This window comes from Aythya ferina (genome assembly GCF_964211825.1).
Source record: "Aythya ferina genome assembly, chromosome: 16".
NCBI lineage: Eukaryota > Metazoa > Chordata > Aves > Anseriformes > Anatidae > Aythya > Aythya ferina.
Window position 1 is genome coordinate 9878296 of NC_140315.1, and position 22006 is coordinate 9900301.

General features: G+C 42.3%; 2 protein-coding genes across 3 annotated transcripts in view; one reads left to right on the plus strand and one right to left on the minus strand.

The window, feature by feature from the left end:
• Positions 1-122: 122 nt before the first annotated feature.
• EIF6 (eukaryotic translation initiation factor 6) lies at positions 123-6378 on the plus strand. Its single transcript, XM_084538329.1, has 6 exons — positions 123-324; positions 419-504; positions 1568-1743; positions 3012-3188; positions 3814-3995; positions 5106-6378. Exons 1-6 carry the CDS (start codon positions 218-220, stop codon positions 5113-5115), a joined length of 738 nt encoding a protein of 245 aa, XP_084394455.1. The 5' UTR covers positions 123-217; the 3' UTR covers positions 5116-6378.
• Positions 5294-22006, minus strand: part of MMP24 (matrix metallopeptidase 24) — a 50482-nt gene continuing 33769 nt past the window's right edge. For both annotated transcript variants that reach the window (XM_084538328.1, XM_084538327.1), the window contains 4 exons: positions 17507-17721; positions 15710-15848; positions 13523-13789; positions 5294-11296 (listed from right to left, as the gene is read on the minus strand). In XM_084538328.1, the coding sequence (XP_084394454.1) occupies positions 10959-11296; positions 13523-13789; positions 15710-15848; positions 17507-17721 (959 nt within the window). In that variant the 3' untranslated portion in view covers positions 5294-10958. The remainder of the gene's footprint in view (positions 11297-13522; positions 13790-15709; positions 15849-17506; positions 17722-22006) is intronic.

Below are 22006 nucleotides of genomic sequence, written 5' to 3' on the forward strand. Positions count from 1 at the left end.
GCAATGCCGGAGCCCTGAGCTGGCTGCGGAGCCCTGAGGCGCTGTGCCAAGCCCCGGAAAATGGCGACAGGGCGGGGAGGGGCCGGCAGAGCGCCCGCTCCTCCCGGCGGGCGGGCGGCGCTGTTCCGCGGGGCGCTGCCGGGGCCGCCCCGCCCTCTGCCTTCCGCCGGGGTCGGGAGCGGCGGAGCCCGCGTGCGTTCGGCGAGGGGCCGCTGCCATGGCCGTCCGCGCCAGCTTCGAGAACAACAACGAGCTGGGCTGCTTCGCCAAGCTCACCAACGCCTACTGCCTGGTGGCGATCGGCGGCTCCGAGAACTTCTACAGGTGAGGGAGCCGCGAGGGCCCGGCTCGACTCGGCTCGGCTCGGCCCGGCGGGACCCCCCCGCGGCTGACCCCTAACGGCTCCTTCTCCTTGCAGCGTGTTCGAGGGGGAGCTGTTCGGGACCATCCCGGTGGTGCACGCCTCCATCGCCGGCTGCCGCATCATCGGCAGGATGTGTGTGGGTAGGTGGCGGGGGGCACCCGGCCTCGGGGCCCGCAGGTGGGCGGGCAGGGCTGGGGAGGCCGACGCGTGGCTCCCCTCATCCGGGATTACAGCAAAGCTGTAGGAAATGAAGCTCACCCGGTTAAAAATCATAGAATGGCTCGGGTTGGAAGGGACCTTAAAGATCACCGAGTTTCAACCCCCCCCTGCCACACGCAGGGATGCCACCCACTAGGTGAGGCTGGCCACGGCCCCATCCAGCCTGGCCTTGAGCACCTTCACGGGTGGGGCACCCACAGCTCCTCTGGGCAGATTGTGCCGGTGCCTCACCACCCTTACAGTGAAGGATTTCCTCCTTTGCTAAAAAGCAAACAAACAAACAAAAAAAAAGACAGCAAGGGTAATAAAAAGCATCTTCTTCTCAAGGCCTGAAGACAGGTTATTGATGCACATAAATCTGCTTTCTGGTAAACTGGGAGAAACCATTCCATTTTTTTTCTGAAGGTTAATGGTTCAGGGCCAGGACTGGAGGGGTGAGGGCAAGGGAGGCATTACAGATGTGAAGGTCAAAGAAAATTCTTTTACTTGTCTCCAGCTAGTGGTGTACTATTCAGAAGAGCATGCTTTGTGCTTTCTTTTTTTTGCTCCTGAAAAAATAAAAATATATTTGTCCTATGTTACCAATTTGCTAAAGGAGAGTAACAAAATCAAGTGGAATTTGTAGGCTTTGTGAGAACAACCAGCATCTACTGGGGGAAATTTCATAATAAAGTGTTTCATTGAGAACCTTGTGTTTCCTTCAGTTCTGTTAAAAAAGAATAGTGAATAAAAGTAGTGTCATTTACCCATTTACATTCTTTAAGTTTGTGCTTCATCATGGCTTTCCCTCACCTGTGGTGCCATGTTATTTTGTTTGGGCTGATTTGTGGGCTTGAAATGAACAGATGGGGCGGGGCAGTTCCAGCCTTTTTCTGAACTGCAGTAAAGTAATAAGCACAATGGAAATAGTTGCTTTTAAAATTACTGTAATGTGGAATTGTTTTTCTTTTTTATGTATTACTTTCCTTTTTTTGGTCATTTTAGGGAACAGGCACGGGCTGTTGGTCCCAAGCAGTACAACAGACCAAGAGCTTCAACATATCCGCAATAGCCTTCCAGATTCTGTACGAATTCAGCGAGTAGAAGAGCGTCTCTCAGCACTAGGCAATGTCACTACCTGCAATGACTACGTAGCTCTTGTTCATCCAGATCTTGACAGGGTATACGGCTGTTACGCTTTTACATTCATTATGGTTGCATCTGAAATTATTCTGAAGCTGCAATTGGAGTTTGTAGCTATTGAGGCATACTATAAGTAGCATGAATTTCAGAAGAGTTATGCTAACAGTTAAGCTAATATCATGTAGGAAGCTGTGCTGCCTCACATTTCCTTTCTTTTTGGGAGAGAAATCACAGAACTGAATTTGGGACTTTTGACTCTGTTTCAGTTGATCTTCTTCTTCTCCTATAATTTTCCTTATTTGTTAATGTGGAGCCTGCTGTAAATTCAGTGTGTGCTCTTGTTTGGCATACTGTAGTTAATGGTGGGAAGCCGTGGGATGTCGAAGTTAATTGTCAAGTGCAGTTTGCTATGTGTATATAAAATGGACCGAAAAAAGAGTATCTATGTGTGTAATAAAGAGCATAACAAATTTGATCAGGACTGTAGCAGTAGTTACAAAATGCTGCTGATCACGTTGAAATTTCTAATAGAGTTGGAAGAGATCATAGATGATGCAGTGTGTGTGTTTACAGTGAGGTAAAAGAAAAATGGAAGCTCCTGTATGAAAGTTAAAAACAAGGGCAGGGGACATGAAGTTACTGCCAATTTATGTTTGAGAGCTGATACTTCAATAGCACTAGAGAGGTGAGTTGTGTGGCTACAGCAACTGAAGGTCCTGATGTTTTCTTTCAGTTTATGCTAAAGGTGACGGAAATGGTGTAAGGAGTGCAAAGACAAAAAAGAGGTCAAGGTAAAAGCCTTCGCAGGCAATAGTCTTTGCAGCATACTATGTTTTAAGTGTAAAAAGTATGGTAAGATGGCCAGAAAGGGAGAAATCAAAACCAGTTACAATGAAAACCTGCTGAGCTTTATCTGGAAGGGAAGGAAGTTCTTAGAGTTATGCAGAAGGTTAAGACAGTACTCAAGTCTGGGACAAAAAAGGACTGATTCACAGGGGAATACCTACACAACAGGTGTTGACACAGTTCGTGTACTGCCAACATCTTTGAGAAAAAGGGGAGGAAGAGCATTTCTCAGTGGTGGTGTGTTTAGTTATAGGAGCCTTGCTTCCAGCTCAAGTGTGCACAAGTAAGTGGAAACACCTCTGGAGTACAGAGGTTGATCAAGAAGAGTGAGAGTATTTTATGATGATTTGATTGCAATGCGTGGTGAAAGGATCCCAGCTAGTTCTTTGCAAGAATAGCTTGACTTCAAATTCTAGAATACCATTTTGCTGAGGATTTTGTTCTCTTTCTCTGTTTGCAGGAGACTGAAGAGATCTTGGCAGATGTACTAAAGGTTGAAGTATTCAGGCAGACTGTAGCAGATCAGGTCCTGGTAGGAAGTTACTGTGTTTTTAGTAACCAAGGAGGAATTGTGCACCCCAAAACATCAATTGATGATCAGGATGAACTGTCTTCATTGCTTCAGGTTCCACTTGTGGTAAGGCATTTGTGTTTTTTCTTGCTGCTCCCTTCCATTTCTATTTTATGGTTTTAAAGTTTCTGCAGTCTCATGGTCTCCTAGGTACTGTTTTCACTGCAGGGCTGTTCCAAAAGGGAGATGAGGCGAAGTCCTGAAGGAGGCCAGTCTTCTGAGATGTTTTCTCCACCTTTTCTGAGTTTGAATAAGCTGCATAGAGGCTTTAGTTTGCTTCTGAAACATTGCTCTGCTGAGGTTATGCAAGATTTGCTGATTCATTCATATGGAATACGAAATAGTCTGGTTTGGCTAAAGGCACATTTCAAAAAAATCGAGTAATAAAATCCTGTGCTGGCTCAGTTGGATTCGTTAATTTCAAGATTGCTGTGCCTTTATGCTTGTTTGCTAGATTTGTTATTTTAAACTGAATGTCACAAAATGTTCTTTCCAGCTACTGCAGGCTATCTGTTGACTTTTAAGTGTTTAAGTAAAATCTTTGTTGATGCCAGAAGCTTTAATCTTTTCAGGGGTGTGAGTTGAGGCCCTCTACTTAAGACCTAGTAATAAGGAAATGTAACAAAATGTGGTGATGTCAGTGTGCTCTGCGAACTACTGCTGATCATTTTTTTTTTTTTTTCTTCCCTAGGCTGGAACAGTGAATCGTGGCAGTGAGGTCATTGCAGCAGGAATGGTTGTAAATGACTGGTGTGCCTTCTGTGGACTGGACACAACTAGCACAGAGCTCTCCGTCATTGAGAGTATCTTCAGGTTGAACGAAGCTCAGCCAAGTACCATTGCTACCAATATGAGAGATTCCTTGATTGACAGGTAAGGAGGATACAGCTTCATCTATAATCATAATGAAAACAGTCAAGATCTTACGATAAGGAGGCTATAACACTAGCTGTTTCTCAAAGTTGATTTCTCTCTTTGCTTCCTCTTTGCTTTTGTTGGGTTACTGACGAGAATTACCTTGTTGCAGAAAGGTTTGGTTTATGTAGTTGATAAGCATTCTTAGTCATGAATCATGACTGCATAACAGTTCTTGTTGCATTTAGAATTGCAAGATTTTTTTTTTCTGAGGAAACGTAAAAGTAGCCACTTCAACTTTCAGATACTTTTGTTCTAAATGCCAGTGCTAAGTTTATGACACCTATGATTTTTTTTTACTTATTTATTTATTAATGGAAAACAAATCTTGTTTTAAAACTCAAGCGAAGTTACTGGCATTTTAACATCTTGGCTTTTTTGTTTTTTAAACCTTTATGTCAAAGGTTTTGTCCAAGTGGAATGCAGGTTATCTTTTTTTTTCTGCCTGGACTGGTAGTGATAGAGGACCTTCCTCACTTGTTGATATATACAAAAACTTTTACAGGGTTTAGGCATGGCTATAGGTGAATGTCCAGTGCGAACTTCATTTGGACTTTCAACTGTTTGTAACTCTTATCATTGCAGTAATGCTAGAGGTGTGCTTTTGAGCTGCTTAGGCCACTGTAATTTACTTACAGAGTTCTCAGTTCTCATAAAAATGTATGGGAATGGTTTATGGCATAGAGAAAGAATAAGGAATTCCTTAATTTCTTCCAATGAAGAACTGTTTGAAAGAGTTATTCTTACCTTCACAGTTCCTATGTAAAGGCCTTGTGCTTCTGAGCACAGCGTAAAACCATAATTAAACCTGTGCTAAGCTTTTAATAACTGCTTAGACAAGACTGATTTTCTTGCCTTTGCCAACTTGACGAATGTGTTCTTAGAGCTAGCTGTTAGCAGTCACCAGGTGTCCTTCACTCTTTTCACAAACTCATATGTTCTAGGAAGGGAAATTTGCTACTGGTCCTTTGTAGCTGGAGGTTGAGAACTGACTATACTGGTGTTTGGAAATGTCTTCTGCACTGTGGCACTCATTTTCTAAATCTCATTTCTGTTTTGTCTTTTTAGCTTGACATGAGCAGTGTTGGTTCAGGAAGCTCCTAAGGAGTGAAGTGTCAAGCAGCAGTTTGGATTACAGACATCTAGATCTTCTGTTGTTTCTGCAGGCCCAGCACCAGGAAGAGGCTACAAAAAAAAATGTAGTGTTTTGTAAACTAAGTATTGTTGCAAAACGTGACAAATAACATATATAAGTTGCAAATATGGAATACTTTCTAACCCTTTGCTAATGTTCTCCAGTTTTTCTTCAGTTGTGCTTTCTTTGTGATGCTGACCGAAGTCCTCAATTTAGCCCACATATACTTTTGCCTTTTGGATATTGATCACTAGAGATTGTTTTGCCTTAAATAGCAGATCAGAGTTCTGCTGCGCAGCAGACTGTTTAAGCACGTATATGGCACTGCCTTCTCTTTTCACAGTCTTGCTAAAGAGTAATATTTCTGCTGTAAGTGAACTTAAGAGCCCTTTGCATTTTGTATACCAAAAATATAGTAGTTTACTTGCCAAAAAATAATTCGGAAAGCATCACCTGTTCTTGTGACCTGACTTGCAGCTATTCTCATAGGGCTGGTGATTCTGAAGTGATTAGCTCAGATTAGAAATGGAGTTTCTCCAAGAAGTCAATACAGGGACTTAACAGCCAAGTGTAACTGCTTCCAAAGCAGTGGTATTTGATCTGTTGTCTGCAGATGTCTGGTGACATATATGCTACTTCAGAGGCATCTGCAAAAGAGCCTGGAAAAACATAGAGTTGCCAGTAGGCTTAAATGTGCTGTACGGGAGTTGGCCACCTACACTGGAAAGCTCTTAAAAGTCAGCACATCAAAAAGGGTTGAAGAATGTCATCTTGAGTTACCTTGGTGACAAAGGTTAAGTAACGCAGTTGTAAACAGTTACTGCATTCAGTAATATGTTTTGGGTTTGGGAGCTTGCTAATGAAGAGTTCTGCCTTTGTCTAGCAGTGACAGTGACATAAATGCTGCTTTCAGGTAGAAGATAGTCATTTACTTCTAAACAGAGCTGTTGCTCCTTGACCTCTCATTTCAGTTGCTTTTCTTGTGCTTGCTTCGTACAGGTATGCTGAACGCATACAAATGTCTCTACTTCCTATCCAAAGGGTATATGGAAGCTGCCTGCTTGCTTCCGTGTAGCTGTATTATTCTCAGCTGGATTCTCTTGAGGAGTTAAGTCCTGAAGGCAGTTAGGGCAGAACTCTTTTTTTGGCCCTGGTGGTTCAGGCTCTGTAGAATATTAAATAAACCTCCGCATATGTTGGACTGTCTGGATGTTTGGGGAACAATTTATAAGTTTTGGGTTGATTAAAGGTTGTTCCTCAGAGTTTTAAGTGAGGATTGCCATAGGATTGTCTCTGGTAATAGCAAGCCCTGTTATCTAGCTTGTCTAGAACGGTGACAGGCAGGGGCTGCCATTTCCAGACAGCTCACTTGTTCTCTGCCGCTGGGGAAGCCTATAAGCAGGTTACAGCTCTTCATATAATTTGGCTAACAATTTCTGGTGTCTGTGGCCCCTTTAATGCAGTGGACAACCTTTTTTGTCACTCATTTCAGGTTTCTTCCTCTTAGCAAGTCTCAGTATTTAGAGTTAGACACTGTTTTTCTTTGGTCACCTCACAGGGCTCTGATAAGGAATAAATGGTAGTCTGACCATCGCTGTGGGTGTTAGCATATATTCATCAAGTGTGAAATGAGTAAAACTGTGTTTTTTGTCTCTACTTTTAATTACAGTCATTATGCAGAAATCCTAGTTTGTATTAATGAACTTGACACGTGTTAAAAATTGCTTATATATAAGATACATTAATCCAGTTTCTGTGAAATCCAAATCCTTAAATAAGAAAGATACTAGGACAATGTTGGTGATAGAAATATGCCAAAGAGTGAGAGACAGACAGAAGAATAAGGTATTACTAACTGTGATGTATGACCTCCTATGAGTATTGCATTGAAACCTGGGAACTGGAAGGTGGCAAGCATGTTATCACTTCTAAACAAAGGGTTTGTGGGATTTCTGAACTAGTAAGGTGGACCTGTGTACAAGGAAAACTATCAGAAACTAGTGAAGAGTGAAAGTAGTAGAAATGTGGATACATGATAGCATGAGAGAGCGTAAACCTGGTGCTTTAATGGCAAGTCCAACAAAGCCTATGGAGTTATTTAAATATGAAGTTTCTTTGTAATCTATCTGAACTTCCAAAAGGTATTTGCAAGGTATTGTGCCAAAGGCTTTTAAAGACCCTGGATAATCCTATGGAATGAGAGGGAGGCTCTTTCGTATGTTACAGGATGGGGGGGAAATAGAGCAAAAGGCTGAATTTTTCACTGCATTTTTATAGGGAGCTCAGCTGGAAGCCATGATGTTCAGCTTATTGTGTCCTGTTTAGGACAGGCAGTGGATTAGTGGAGCAAAGTTTACTCAAAATGATTCATTCTGACTAATAGGGATGAGGACTACCTGATGTGGTGATGGGAGCTTGTGTTGAGGTGTAATGACCAATTACAAGGCAGAAGCTGATCCCTCTTAGAGTGGAGGTCCACCTCTGTTAAGACTGTAGCGATTGTATGACTAGTGATTAATTGCTGATTGTATTTCCCTGCATATTTATCTGGAAAAATGAATGTACTTTACTGGTGATCAAATTATTCCCAGTCAAAATGTGGAGGAAAAAAAGAATGCAAAAAATGGGCTGCACCTTGGAGGAGCTGAAACTGCTGCGCTCAAGGTAAGCATGCCAGGACTGTCTTCTGTACAGATGGCACATACTGCAGGGCAGTGTGTATCAGTTGAGTAAGCACTGATGTTCCCTGCTCCCCTGTGGTGGCAATGTGTCCTGGTTCTGTGTGTCCGGACAAAAACTGGAATGTGGCCACCTGTCCCTGGAGGTGCTGATGGAAAGCGTGCTGAGTCAGTACTCAGGTGATGTGCTTGTTTTGCATTGGACAGGATCTCAGCAAAAAGCTCAGACATGGGAATATAAGGAACTGTTCCCTATGTGAATATTAACGTTTGTGTCTGGATCCAGGTCACTCCAGGATTGTGCAGGTGTTAATCTAACTAAAAGTGAGATGACAACGGAGTGAACTGGGTTGTACTTGCAGAGTAAATGGGCCAACTGCTCATCTACCTGCCTCAGCCCCCCCCAAGTGCCAACGCTTGTAGCTGTTGAGGGCTGTTTCTCAGCAACTAAAATGCTTACAGAAACATCTTATGCCCCTGGAAATCACGGACAAATTTATAACATTTACCTGCACCCAGAGGTGCACTGAAAAAGCAGTTCAGTGTGCATCAGCAGCCAGTTACGAGGTGGTGATAAAAGGCACCAAACTATTTCTCCAGTTCTTTATAGCATCAGTTCTTCATGGAACACTGGACTTTGGCACTATAGGGCAGAAGGCTTACCTTATTGCAGCAGGGTGCCTGATTTTACAGGGCAATATGTAGCTGTCTGAGGAAACAGCTGAGCTTGCTTCAGACCAGCATCATGCACATGCTGCTTGTACAACTTGGCACTAAGTATAAGATTTTGAAGAAAAATATCTACAGCTGGGCACTAGGAGAAAAAAAAAAACACCCCTCCCTCATACCCCAAAAACAGACATTTCTCTTGGTTGTTGGTTTTGTTTTTTTTTTAATGATGGCTGTTGGAAGTTGCTCAAAGGTTTGGGCTGTCACAGTCCCAGAAGAGATGGCAGCGTACAGATGAGTTTGATGTGCCATGTGGCTGTGGCATTCATAGTGTGCATTCTACCACATATATAGTACACATAGCAACATACAGAATAGCATGTAGGGGGGAGTGTCTAATTAATTGCTCTGATTTCATTTGGTCCTTTGCACTCCTTCATCCATCATGAGACATAACCACATTTTTTCACTAAAATTCAGTTTTGCATCTACTAGCTTCTCACTTATTTCATAATATGTTTGTAATACTTCTTAAACACAATAAACAGCGTGGCTATGGAAATTAATTATGAAAGACAAAATACAGTTTGAGACCACATGTTATGCAGTCCTAGTGGGCTTCACTAAGAAGTATCTATTTGTCTATCTGGCTTCATCATAGCAATAGTTGAATCCTAGTTAGAAATTCAGAATGCTGACAATCTTTCTGCTTCTTCATTCCTCATCATTGTAATTACAAATATTTATAGCATGTTTGTCAAGAAAATAAAAATCCTTGGATTTTTTTTCCATAGCTGACATGGAGCTGTATTTTTCTATACTAGTTGGACATTCTGTGCATTGAACTTCTATTGCACTGAATAAAATTCAGTTATAGGCAGAGGGCTTACACTAATCACCTATTCCCTATAGTGAGCGTGCAAAGCAGTTCATATGCTTACATGAATGGCACTTTTGTACTGGGCAGGACTTCACCATTAGATTGCATTGCAGGAGACTCTTCTGCTTCTAGTTAACATGGTAGGAGTATTGGCATCAATAAGAAAATGGACTAAGTTTGTGGTTAGGACACAAAATCCTAAACCATTTACAATTGTAACAGGGATAAGCAGAAGCTACTGTTGTGGGAAGAGAGTCATGAAAAGTTACTAACTGAAAGTTCAGGTTTTTATTTAGTGTTTACCTGATTTTTATGGCTCTGTCAAATGTGGCTAGTGATGAACTCATTCTACTGTGTAGCATGCTTCCTTTGGTCCTCGCCAAATTCTTGCACGTGAAGAAGTGAGCAAAAACAAACAAACAACAAATTTCAAAGGCATACGATGTTTGTAACATCTACAGGGATTGGTTTTAGTTTTATAAACAGGCCTAATCCTTACTGTATCTTGACTATTTCAGCAAAATATACTGACGATCTCACTCCAAAAAAAAAAAAATTTCCATTTTCCTGAAACCCAACATACAAATTCTACAGTCTAGTTACACATGCCACATAACAACAATTCATCTTTTCCCAGCATCTTTACAGGGGCAGAGTGCAGTCTACGTCTGTACATTTTTTGTTATACTGGTAATTATTGGTTCATTGTTTCTGGCTGATGGGAGCTTAAAACAGCATCATATGACATCTAAATATTTCATTAATGGCTCCCAAAACAAAAGCGTATTCTCTTCCCCCCTCCCCCCCCTTTTTTTTAAGACTCAATTACTTTTTGTCTTTAGATTGTCCCAATCTAGGACTTGATATCACCAAGTAACATTACTGTTTTGGTGCTTCTTGAGCTTCTGCTCTGCACTCGTTTACCTCTCGGAGTACTTAATGGTTCCTCATGCACTGTGCTGAGTGGCAGCATCGATTAGTTATGAATGTACAAAACATCTGACCAGCAGGTATTGGAAAATTGTTTCCAGGTAATTCCCTGTTTTTTTGTAATAAACAAAGAAGATCTTTTAGAATGGCTCAGCATCAGAATGTCTTCTTACAGTACTGAATTGTTCCTGTTCATAGATTCCATGATCTTAATTCATTTATGAGACAGCTATTAAAAAAAATGGTTCTGTTCAGAGGTGGTTTAGCTACACTGGAGAATGCTGGGTTTAACAGGGAGCACTGATGCAGGGAACTGAAGGAAGTTTCCCAGGTCAGTTGAAACATCTGAAGAAAATCTGTCTTGAAGTCTCAAGTCTCTGATGTTTGCAGAGTGAGCCTGTGGAGAATGGCACGCCAAGACTGACACGACTGAGGCAGTTAGAAGGAATGAGGCTCCACATTGCAAGGTTGCCTGCATTTTTTCCAGTTTTTCTGCTTCTTTCGGTCCCAGGATGTCCAAAACTTGTAAGTCACTGAAGTAGTTTTGTTTGGTAGGCTTTTTTAATGCTTTTATTTTTTTTGTCCATATCCTCATCAGATCAATGAGTTGAAATGTGCAGCTGACTGTGTCATACCCATTCCTGGACAGGTCTTTTGTAATACACAACGTTTTGCTGCACCTCTTTGTTTTTAAACTGGAAGATTGTGTACACCAAGACAAGGATACACAGAGACAAAATGCAAGGGATCACAACTGCAATTGCATTTACAGTGCTAGGCACATCGTTTATTGTCACCATAATATCCACATCATCGTGAGGGAGGCGCCTGTCTTTGCTTCTTTCAACATCCTTCTGATTACAGCCCATCCAGTCTTTGAGGATTGACCGGGGATAGCCTGGCTCCACACTCAGCCTCTGGTTATCAAACTTCCAATACTCCTTCCCTTTGTAGAAGTAGGTATAAACTAGGAGACAAAACAGAGAATATTTCTCATCACACCATTTCCAACAGCTTAAATTGTGCACATGTGAGGGTATACAGAGAGCCTGAAAGGCTGGAGGGTGGTAGCTGTCTAGGTCAATAGTGCATTCATCTAGGGCATTCCAAAGCCATGGAAGTAAGATGACATTTTTAGAGCTTGATTAAAAGCAGAAACACAGAAGGGATACCATCCAGATGGACCTGGAAAGGCTTGAGATGTGGGCCTGTGCAAATCTTATGAGGCTCAACAAGGCCAAGTGCAAGGTCCTGCACCTGGGATGGGGCAATCCCAAGCACAAATGCAGCCTGGGTGAAGAATGAATTGAGAGCAGCTCCGAGGAGAGGAACCTGGGGGTGTTGGTTGATGGGATGCTCAACATGTGTGCTTGCATCCCAGAAAGCCAACCATATCCTGGGCTGCATCAAAAGAAGTGGGGCCAGTAGGGCAAAGGAGGGGATTGCCCACCTCAGCTCTGCTCTTGCAAGACCCCATGTGGAGTGCTGTGTTCAGCTCTGGTTCCCACCACATAAAGAGGATGTGGACCTGTTGGAGTGCGTCCAGAGGAGGGCTGTGAGGATCATCAGAGGGCTGGAGCACCTGTCCTATGGAGACAGGCTGAAAGAGTTGGGGTTGTTCAGCCTGGGGGAGAGATGGTTCTGGGAAGACCTTACAGTGGCCTTCCGATACCTTAAGGGGGCCTACAGGAAAGCTGGGGAAGGGCTCTGTCAGGGGCTGTAGTAAGGAGACGGGGTAATGGCTTTAAACTACAAGAGGGTAGATTTAGATTAGATGTAAGGAAGGAATTCTTTAAGGATAGCGAGACCCTAGCCTAGGCTGCCCAGAGAAGCTGTGGATGCTCCACCCCTGGCAGTGCCCAAGGCCAGGCTGGATGGGGCTTTGTGCAGCGTGGGCTGGTGGGAGGGGTCCCTGCCCATGGCAGGGGGTTGGAACTAAATGATCCTTAAGGACCACTTTCAACCCAAACAATCCTGATTTTTTCTACGATTCTATGATTTGAGAAGCCCTAACTTCTTGTTTGGCTTGTGGGGGCAATGTTGCTCACAGAACACCATTCCCCTTGGCCAAGACAAGCTGATGGCAGGATTTAAGCTGTGAATAACAAAAATACTGAGCTCACTTCTCTCCACCTAAATTTTAACGTAAGTGTTCTGCAGTGATTTGTTTTTTACTAAAGCATCTGTAATATTTACTCATCATTACCAAGCTGTTAACAGTCTGAATATTGACAGTGTTTGCCTTGGTGTGATAGTATTTGGATGGATACACAGGTGTTTCTCTTTACCCCACCTGAGAAAGCAAATACTGAATAAAATAAGTCCTTTTGATGACAGAATCTGAAAGATTTGGACTTCGTTAAGAAACAGTCTTGTCCTGCTGCTAGTAACAGGCAGATGGTTTATGCTACATGTTGTCTGAAGTATCCTTCATCTCTACAGAGGACTCCAAGCTTCCTTTTTTAATCACTCTTAAGTGATTATTTTTTTTTGGGGGGGGAAAGGAAAGGGAAAGGAACACCAGTGAAAGTGACTCTCCTTTATCTAGCCTCCTGCTTAGCTGGCTGTCACTGCAGTATTCCAGATGTATTGGAAAGCCCAACCCCAGAGCCCTTGTCCCACACCACAGCCCTCAAGTTAAACAAGGGCTCAATGGACAAACCCCTTCTGTTAGTTCTTCCCTAGTTGGCGGAAAAGGAAGAAATCTTCAAGTCAGAGAAAGAAATGCTCTAGAAGGAGCCTCTAGAGGTCCAAACCCATGCTCAGAGCATGTCTAACTTCAAAGTACATCCAGAAGGTTGGAGCCTGTAATAGGAAGAGAGCAACTGAGCTAGCTACAGCTAAGAGAACAGGAGAAAAAAAACAATAAGGTATGGCATCCCCACAGTCACAGCCTGGGAATGCTTGGTTAGGGACTCTTGTGGAAGCAAAACCAGAAAAAGTCCTTTTCCCATCCCAAATGGCTAGTATTAGAGTAATGTGGTTTAGTGGCTTGGAGGTACCTGGGCTGGGATGAGGGTCAGGAAGAATTGTAGACTGCCTGTGCTTGCAGGTGTCACTGTGGCCTTGGGCAGCCTGAGATGTGAGTCCTACCTCAGTGGAAAAATTTAAAACACCCCAAACCCAACAACGCAACTCCTGAGCTTGGTAAGATACTATTGGTCTAACTTGTATAATGATTACAGATACATACAGCCTTCTTTGCTGATAAAAGCTCCCTGTGGCGCCTGAGGGATTCCTCTCCACACAGTGATGGGCTTTGGGTATCCTGGGTCCGTTGCTCTCTTGTCCTCGTTGTATCTCCAATACCTGTCTCCTTTGAAGAAGTAGGTTTTGCCTACAGGCTCCCAGCGCAAAGCCGTGTCAATGCCTTCCCGGGGCAGACAGTTACCCAGCTCCACCAAACTGTGTGGGTATCCAGGCTCTGCTGTCACTTCTTTAAAAACCCAGTATTTATCTCCTGGAGACGAACAGGGATACAAGCAACATATGAGTATGCCTAATTAGTAGTTAAAGTGATACAAATGCAAAACACCTACACTGAACCACAGCATGGTGGTGACTTCTGGGCTTAAATGTATTATGTGAAAAGTTCCTCCTTGGCATTTTAAACCTGTAGCCTCTTGATTTTATTTGACACTCTAGCTCTTGTTTTGGAAATGTTAAACAATGCTTTCCCATTCACATACTCTAGGCCAGTCTTGATTTGAAAGGCTTCTCTCACATCCTGTCTTCGTCAGCTCTCACTGAGGCTGAGGAGTTCTAGGATATTTAATTGTTCCTTGTAGAAGGCCAGTCCATACTTTTTGCTAATTTCCATTGCCTTTCTTAGAGCCTTCTCTAGTTTTAATACATTTTACTGAGCTGAGGGACTGAAGCCGCATGCAGTATATTAGAAGACCACATGTACTTTGCATCTGTACAGGGGCATGGTGATGATTTCCAGCTACTCTTCCTTGCTTACAATTTGATCATGCTCAGAAACTGTCACAGCGCAAGGAGATGATATGGGCCTCACATAAAGATGGCCATATGGACTCTTCAGAGAAAACACCCATAACACATTTTTCCAGCACCTCGAAAAGATGTGAGCAGATCATGACACAGAAGCTCACATTGCACTGACAGGAAACAATATGTAGGAAACAGTAGTGTGCCCCTCTTAGACTAGAACAAGGACCGGGACTATAAATCAAGTGCCATGTACCTTCCATAAAAGCCACCAACATGCTTTAAGTCAACTAGCCATATTGATGCCTCACTGATCTCATTATGAACAACCTCTTGTTACAGATGTTTAATGGAAGCCTTTGATTAATAGGCAGTGGCCACAATTAAAGGTCTTCTTCAAGGATACTGACTACGTTCTTCCTAATATTTCCCCAGACTCTTCCGATCAAGGTGTCAAAACCTTCATAATTGTCTAGAAGTGTGGTTTGGGGTTGCCCTGTATCTGGAGAAGCTCCAAGATGATGCCACAACATGTTCAAGGAGACAGGCAGGAGCCTCACACTCCCTGAGGAACAGGAACTGTTTCTCATTACCTGGAATTACATGGAAGCCAATATCTACTGAACTATATTAGCTTTATACAGAGATTGTACTGGCAAGGCCAACCCACACTAAGGAATATGTTAAGGCTTGGCTATCACATTGGAAGGTGAAAATCAAAGGAGAACTTTTATGTATGGCTCAGTTGTTAGAAGGACTAACAACCATTAGTAAAAATCTAGCAAAAATATGTAAGAAAAAGACAGGTCTGTGCTAACAGCCTCCCTGTTCCATTTATTCTTGTACAGCCCACATTGCTTACTGGACTAAAATGTTTTAGGGGTGTTGTCACAGCAACTACCTTTGCTAGTGCCTCTAGGGCAGAGAAGATGAGCCCTCTGTGACTCAGCTGCATGGCAAATAGTCAACCAAGCACTTCTACACGGGGATAGAGATTTTTTTCAAGACTGCAGGAGGTCCTGTAGCTGAACTTTCAACCCAAGTTGCAACTGACTGACTCACTGAACTCCCTTTGTAGCAGACTTTGACCCAGGAGAGCAGATCTGTCCCTGAACATGATGGTATATAGGCCAGCAGTAAAGCCTCAGGAGGCTGCGCAGCACCAGTGATCTGCACTGTTCTGCAGCAGTTTGCACTTGGCAAATGAGCAAGGAGAGGCGCTGGTTCTGCTGTGCAATGACACATCTTTTCTGACTCTTTGATTTGAAATCAAAGCTGTTAAGCTGGTCAGTGGAACAGGAAACTTTAGTTGCTGGAAGTGCCCCCTTGGAAAAGGACAGGGATTCAGTGAACCCATTTTCATCATCTTAATGCTTTAATTGTGTGATGTGAGGCAGGTGTAGCAGGCTCATACTGAAATATACTGTACCTTTGAAGAAAACAAACTTTCCATCAGACCTCTCGTAGGCTGCATCAATCTTTGCAGGAAGACCTTTCCAGAACTGCTCAATTTGCATGGGATATCCTTCCTGCACCCGGTTGTTGCGCAGACGCCAGAACCAGCGATCCTGAGAAAATCAGAAAGCTCTTCAGACTGAGTACTTTCATCTTGCAGTCTGGCATCAAGCACTACTAATCCATGCCTAAGCCTGTAGCCATTAAAGGTAGAAGTCCTGGTCTGGATGAGAGCTCCAATGCTGCCCAACACCAATCCCAGTGAAAGCATTTCCAGTGAAATCCCAAGGGAAGCACTTCATGGGGAAGATGGCAGCCAAAAGGGTAACAAGATGATTATTGGTACTGTGAAAAAGGGTGGACAGAAGGAGAAGAAAAAGAAGCAGGGGGAAGCAAGTTTACAGTTATATGACCTCCCAGGAGAGCTGGTGCTCAACTATCTGACCTTAGGACAGCCATACAGTGTATACCACTATGTATACCACCACATATGGTGACTGTGTGAAACACACAACATCCATAGGCCCGAAGGAGTTATTAAATATCCCTTTAGATATAAGATCATTAGTTAAAGACATAGTGGATGCTCAGGGAAGAGTAAGAGGAGGACAGAGTCTCTGATACTTCTCCAAATACCTTCAACAATTTTCAATTCAGACATTTTCTGTGGCTGATGTGTTCCGTACATTTAATAACCTTCCATATTTCCCACTCCACATTCATACCCAGTGGGCAGAGTGAAAGCCTTGGGTATTTTGGGAGTAGGACCATGGTTTTTCAGATGCAAGGTGATCTAACGTACATGGCTCAAATTCAACTTGATGTCAACCACAACCCCCAGATCCCTCTCTGTGGGGCTGCTCCCCAGCACCTCATTGCCCAGTCTGCACATGTAGCCAGGGTTGCCCCTTCCCAGGTGCAGGAGCCGGCACTTGCTCTTATTAAACTTCATGTGGTTGGTGATTGCCCAGCTCTCCAGTCTGTCCAGATCTCTCTGCAAGGCCTTTCCACCCTCATCCGAGTCCACAACTCCTCCAAGTTTAGTGTCATTGGCAAATTTGCTCAAAACACCTTCTAGTCCTACGTCCAAATCGTTTATAAAAACATAGAAGAGGACTGGCCCTAAACTGGAACCTTGGGGGAACCCACTGGTGACCATCCGCCAGCCAGATGTGGACCCATTTAGCGTAACCCTTTGAGCTCTTCCGTAAGACAATTGCTCACCCATTGTATGATGTTTTTGTTTAGCTGTATGCTGGACATTCTGTCCAGTAGGATCCTATAGGAAACTGCATCAAAAGCTTTACTGAAATCCAAAAGGATCACATCAGCTGGTTTCTCTTGATCGACTAGATGGGTGATCTTACCATAAAAGGAAATCAAATTTGTTAAACAGGACCTACCCCTCGTGAACCAATGTTGGCTGGGACCAATGAATGCATTGTCCCCCAGGTGCACTTCAATAACTTCAAAGACCATCTTCTCCATAATTTTACCAGGCACTGATGTGAGACTGATGAGTTCACTTTTTGGTGCACAGACACCAAAATTCTGTTTAGTCTGTAAATCCCATTAGGCACTGTTTCAAAATATTACAAAGCCAGTCTGCTTACAGTTCCCTCTAACATTACTCATTTAGCAGCCTCAGAGGAACAGAGCTACCTTTAGAGACACTTCAAATGTAACGGTAACTACCTTATACTTTTATTCATCTTTTCCAGTAATGAAACTAAAGAAAACCATCCATGAGATAAGTAAGAATTTTTAGTACCTTGAAAACAAACATTTCTCCTCTAAAGAGAGCCACAGTGTTAAAGTTGCCATCGCAGATGTTGGGTTTCATGCCAGGAGGAGATGGCCTGTCACCTAGAGGAGGACTAGGAGGTCGTGGCTGTCTCTCGTGTTTCCTTTCCGAAGTGGAGTGAATTCTGCGAACAGGAAGAGTCGGTAAAGGCCTGGTTGGCTCCAAGGGCTCAACAGGAGGACCTAGAATTGAAAAGAAAAATGTTTAGTGAAGTGGGCAATTTTGGATTTTCTGTACTTTCCTCAGGTTTTAAAAGGCAACAGGCTGGATGAAGTGTGTTGTGAGGAATGTATATATTCTTTATGAACTATGTACACATAAGAGATCATTCCCTAGAAATGGGAAGCAGAACAAAATGTATACACACATGAAAGAGGTCCCAGAACAAACAAGGGATACGAACTGAAGAAGAGACAGTGTGTTTGTGTAGGTCTTTCCAAGGAGGCTGTAGATAAAAGGAGGATGCACACCAATCACATTCCCAAATGAGATTAAAGGTAATAGCCATTGAACAGAAATGTTTATTAGTCCATAACAACAACAACAACCAGAACAAAGTTATATTGAAGATACTGCTGCAAACTAAGGGAAACTGCAGAGGAATTTAGAAATTAGAAGGCAATTACTTTATTGCAGATTAGTCACTAATCTTCCTCTTCAGAACACCATAGGAACTCCAACAAACAACTGTGATAAGGGCCTTTGCTCTCATTCCATCATTCAGATGATGCCTTCCCCCCTACAAGCACAGCTCTTGCCTTCGATCCTTACCCAGATTATTCTGGGGATCTTACAGGGCTGCAAGAATGTAAAGAACTATAATAAATATAAGCAGCTGAGACTTGGAGCAAAGGTCTGCTTTTGAAATGACTGTCCCACAGGAAAATTTCATTAACAGTGATAAAATCTGGTCCATACCTAATTAAGAAAATCATGGTAAGATTTCTTGTTGTTTCTCAGAGACAGCCCCAAGTTAGCATGAAAATAAACAAAAGGCTACAAGAAGCAAGAGATTTGGCAAGTTTTACATTTGATGTAATTAAATAGGATTTGATTTGATTGTTTATAGATCATGGTTTCCATCTCTTTCTGAAAAGTGATTTTTAAGCAGCTATGTAAAGAGATTGCAGGAAAAAAACTTTCATCACCAGGCAGAACAGGGGCTAACTGCTATCAGTCTCACTGTCTTAGGGGTTCAAGCACTGATGTGCTTCACATCAGCTGTATTACTGGGTGAAGCTTGTCCTCACAGGCCACTGCAAGAAGAGCTATCCTGTTGTGTACGATTGTCTTGCTCAAACCCAGAGAAGGCATCTACTAGTAAGGATATAGATACTCATGGAGGCTACGCACCTGTGGGATCAGAACAGTTTTGCAGATGAACACTCTGAACTATGATGCCTAAAATGATAGTTGGGTGTCCAAGCTCACATATCAACTTAGATCTTAAATGTTACATTTTCAAAAGGTTCCTATAATGATCAAGTGCTTAACATGGCCTAGAAGGGTGACAGGGTCAGTGAAAATCATTACAGATAGTGACAAAGAAGTCATCAGAGAAAGTCATCACATTTAACTGTTATTGAGATTCTAACAAGAATTATGTCCATAGGTTTCATGGATGTTATGTTCAGAAAGTGCCACTCCGATAGTATAGTCCAACTTCCTGTATAATTAGGCCAGAAACCTCCAGCTGCTAATCCTGTGACAAATCTAGTGGTTTTTGTGCAGATACAGGATATTTTCCAGGAAGAGACATCTCGTTTGGGCTTCAAGTCTTCAAACTTCACAAACTTCAAGACATTACATAAAATATGTAATGCACAAATTGTTCCAGTCATTAAGCCCCTGTCATTTCTGAAATCTGTCTGACTTACTGTCTGAATTTGTGCAGGTTTAGATTCGTTGGTTTTTTTTTGTTGTTGTTTTTGTTTTGTTTTTTCCTTTTCTATCTCTAGTCTCTCAACATTTAGGTGTTTATAGATCTTGATAAGGATGAACTTTAAAGTTCCCTTAATGAGCTAAATGGCCCAATTCCACCTGTTCCTACAATGTCTTTTGGTTTTGAGATCTTGAAACTTGTCTTACAGCTGTTTTGCAAAGTGTTGCAAATGGATAACAGTATTTCTATATGATGACTTGTCCTTACCATGTTGTATTTTGTGCCATCTTTAATTTTTAATAACAATTGTTTTTATTTACTCCAGAACTATGATAAAAGACATTGAATATTGTTCATGGAAACTCTTTAGATGAGGATTCACAGTGTAAGATTATTCTTGGAAAGCTGTCAGATAATTTGCCTACATTAAATGAATAAAAATACTACTCTGTTACCTTGTATTTCTCGTTCTCCTCCAATCTTAGCTGGTTAGTGCCCTGTATCTTAGCAGGCCATAAATTTCTCTTAAATCAAGTTCCCAAACTGTGATACTGCTATTACTGATGATCTGTGATTTTCTTCCCCTACTGGTATGCAGTAAATATTTCCAGGTACTGCCTGTCATAGGAGCCAACAGGATTAGCGTCCCCCTCTTGTTGGATATGTCAGTATGGGTGCATCTACACTAGTGTTTCCAGTGAGCTCAGGTGTGTGCTTTTGAAGAGAATTTCTCAATTATTTTCAATATCTGTGCCTTGGTTCACATCAAAACACATTAAACTATTTTTGGATGAAGCTAAGTTTGAAAAATGCATTTCAGGAGCACATCTAGGATACTGCAGCTGCAAATGGGCATCACAGGGAAAGACTAGAGATAATCTGCAGTAACCCCATTCCCCCAGATGCTGTCAGAGTAAGTGTCAAGTCCTCAGCACTCTATAACACCATCCCTAAATAACTGCTGCATCTACAGATGTGCTAGTATTATTCTTGCTAACAGCCATAGATGTTGTTTGCTAATATAGCCATAGGTAACATATTGTCATGTGAAGTATGTGCAAAAGCAACTCCTGCAATGAGCTACACACTAGCTGGCACTTCTGATTTAGGCTGGAAAGCTCATGGAAGTAGGACTGAGTTGGTACAGTGGGACATGATGCCAGAGGAAGGGATGGGAATGTGGAAAGGTCCCAGGCTGATCCTATACACTGAAGGCCAGAGTTCTGGTTTGTTCAGCTGTGACATGGGAACATGGTCCTCAGCTCTTGCTTTGACAAATTAAATGGGCCAAGAAACTGGAGACCTGTTTTGTCTACCCGAATATGTTGCAAAATCTCATTTGGATTCCTGTGCTAGCAGACTACTGCAAAGTTCACCTTTCTAAAAGAGATTGCAGCATGTTGCTACAGCAGTGCAACCGAGGTGTACTTATTTGTTCCCCGCTCTGCAAGAGGCTAACATGCTGACCAAATCAAAGATGCATTTCTGTTGCCATTTATGGATCAGAAAAGCTTCTTTGGTTGCCAGTTTAATTGATATGGTGGAGCATCTTCATAAGACACCTATTTGGTAGTTTGTGAAGGACCACCAACTGTTTCAGCACAAAGTCTACACCTGGAAAGATCCCTGTATTTTAAGAAGCAGTTAGAAGTAAACCCACATGACTGTAGGGAGGGCTCCAAGGACTACTGTTGCCTTTAAACAGGGTGAGATGGGCAGCAGTCTGCAATGCAGAGAGGAACACCTGCTGCCAGAGGGAACTGTCTGGGAGGGACCCAAGAAGTCGCTGTGTTATGTATGTGTGTGCTGTATTCAAACTGTTTGATGGAAAGACCCCTAGCGAGAAAGGGAGTGAATGCCAAGTCAGGGCTGTTCTGCTTCTCAGACACAGCAAATGGACAGAAATGCTGAAACCAACAGCCATTTTGGATTTCCAGAAATAATAAGCCAAAAAATCCACACTTTGAGAGAAGAGAGCAAGAATACAGTCTTATAGAGATGACTGTAATAAGATAAGGAGATGAAAATATTTTAAAACTCTCTTTCAAAGCAAAAAAGGCTGAGACAGGAATAGTATCTAAAGACACTAATGTTAAATGTGTCTGACAGGTCAAAAAGACATAAGCTGATATATTGTGCAGAATACAGACTATAGTTTTGTAATCATATGCTATAATTTAATGTTTCATCAATCATTGGAGGTATTCAAGATTCAATGAATTAGAGTTTGTTTTTTTTGTTGTTGTTGTTGTTGTTTTTTGTTTTTTTGTTTCTGGCATGTAAATCCTTTTTACAGAGATAATTAAAAAAAAAAAACGCAAAACAAAACAGTCTTTTTTTAGATGAGTATCTCTAAATTGTTAGAACAGCTGAATTGTCATGGAAAGAATCAAAACCATAACAAAACAGAGCATTAATGAAATGGGTTAAAACTATAGGAGTACAGGCAACTCTGCAAATTCAGGAAATTTGGGAATGGGCTATTCTGGTTCATCATATGGACTAGCGATAGGTACTGGGACGGGCAGAAAGGCAGCAAGACAGGATGGTGGAGCAGCACTGGGAAAAATTGTCCCAAGATGTTT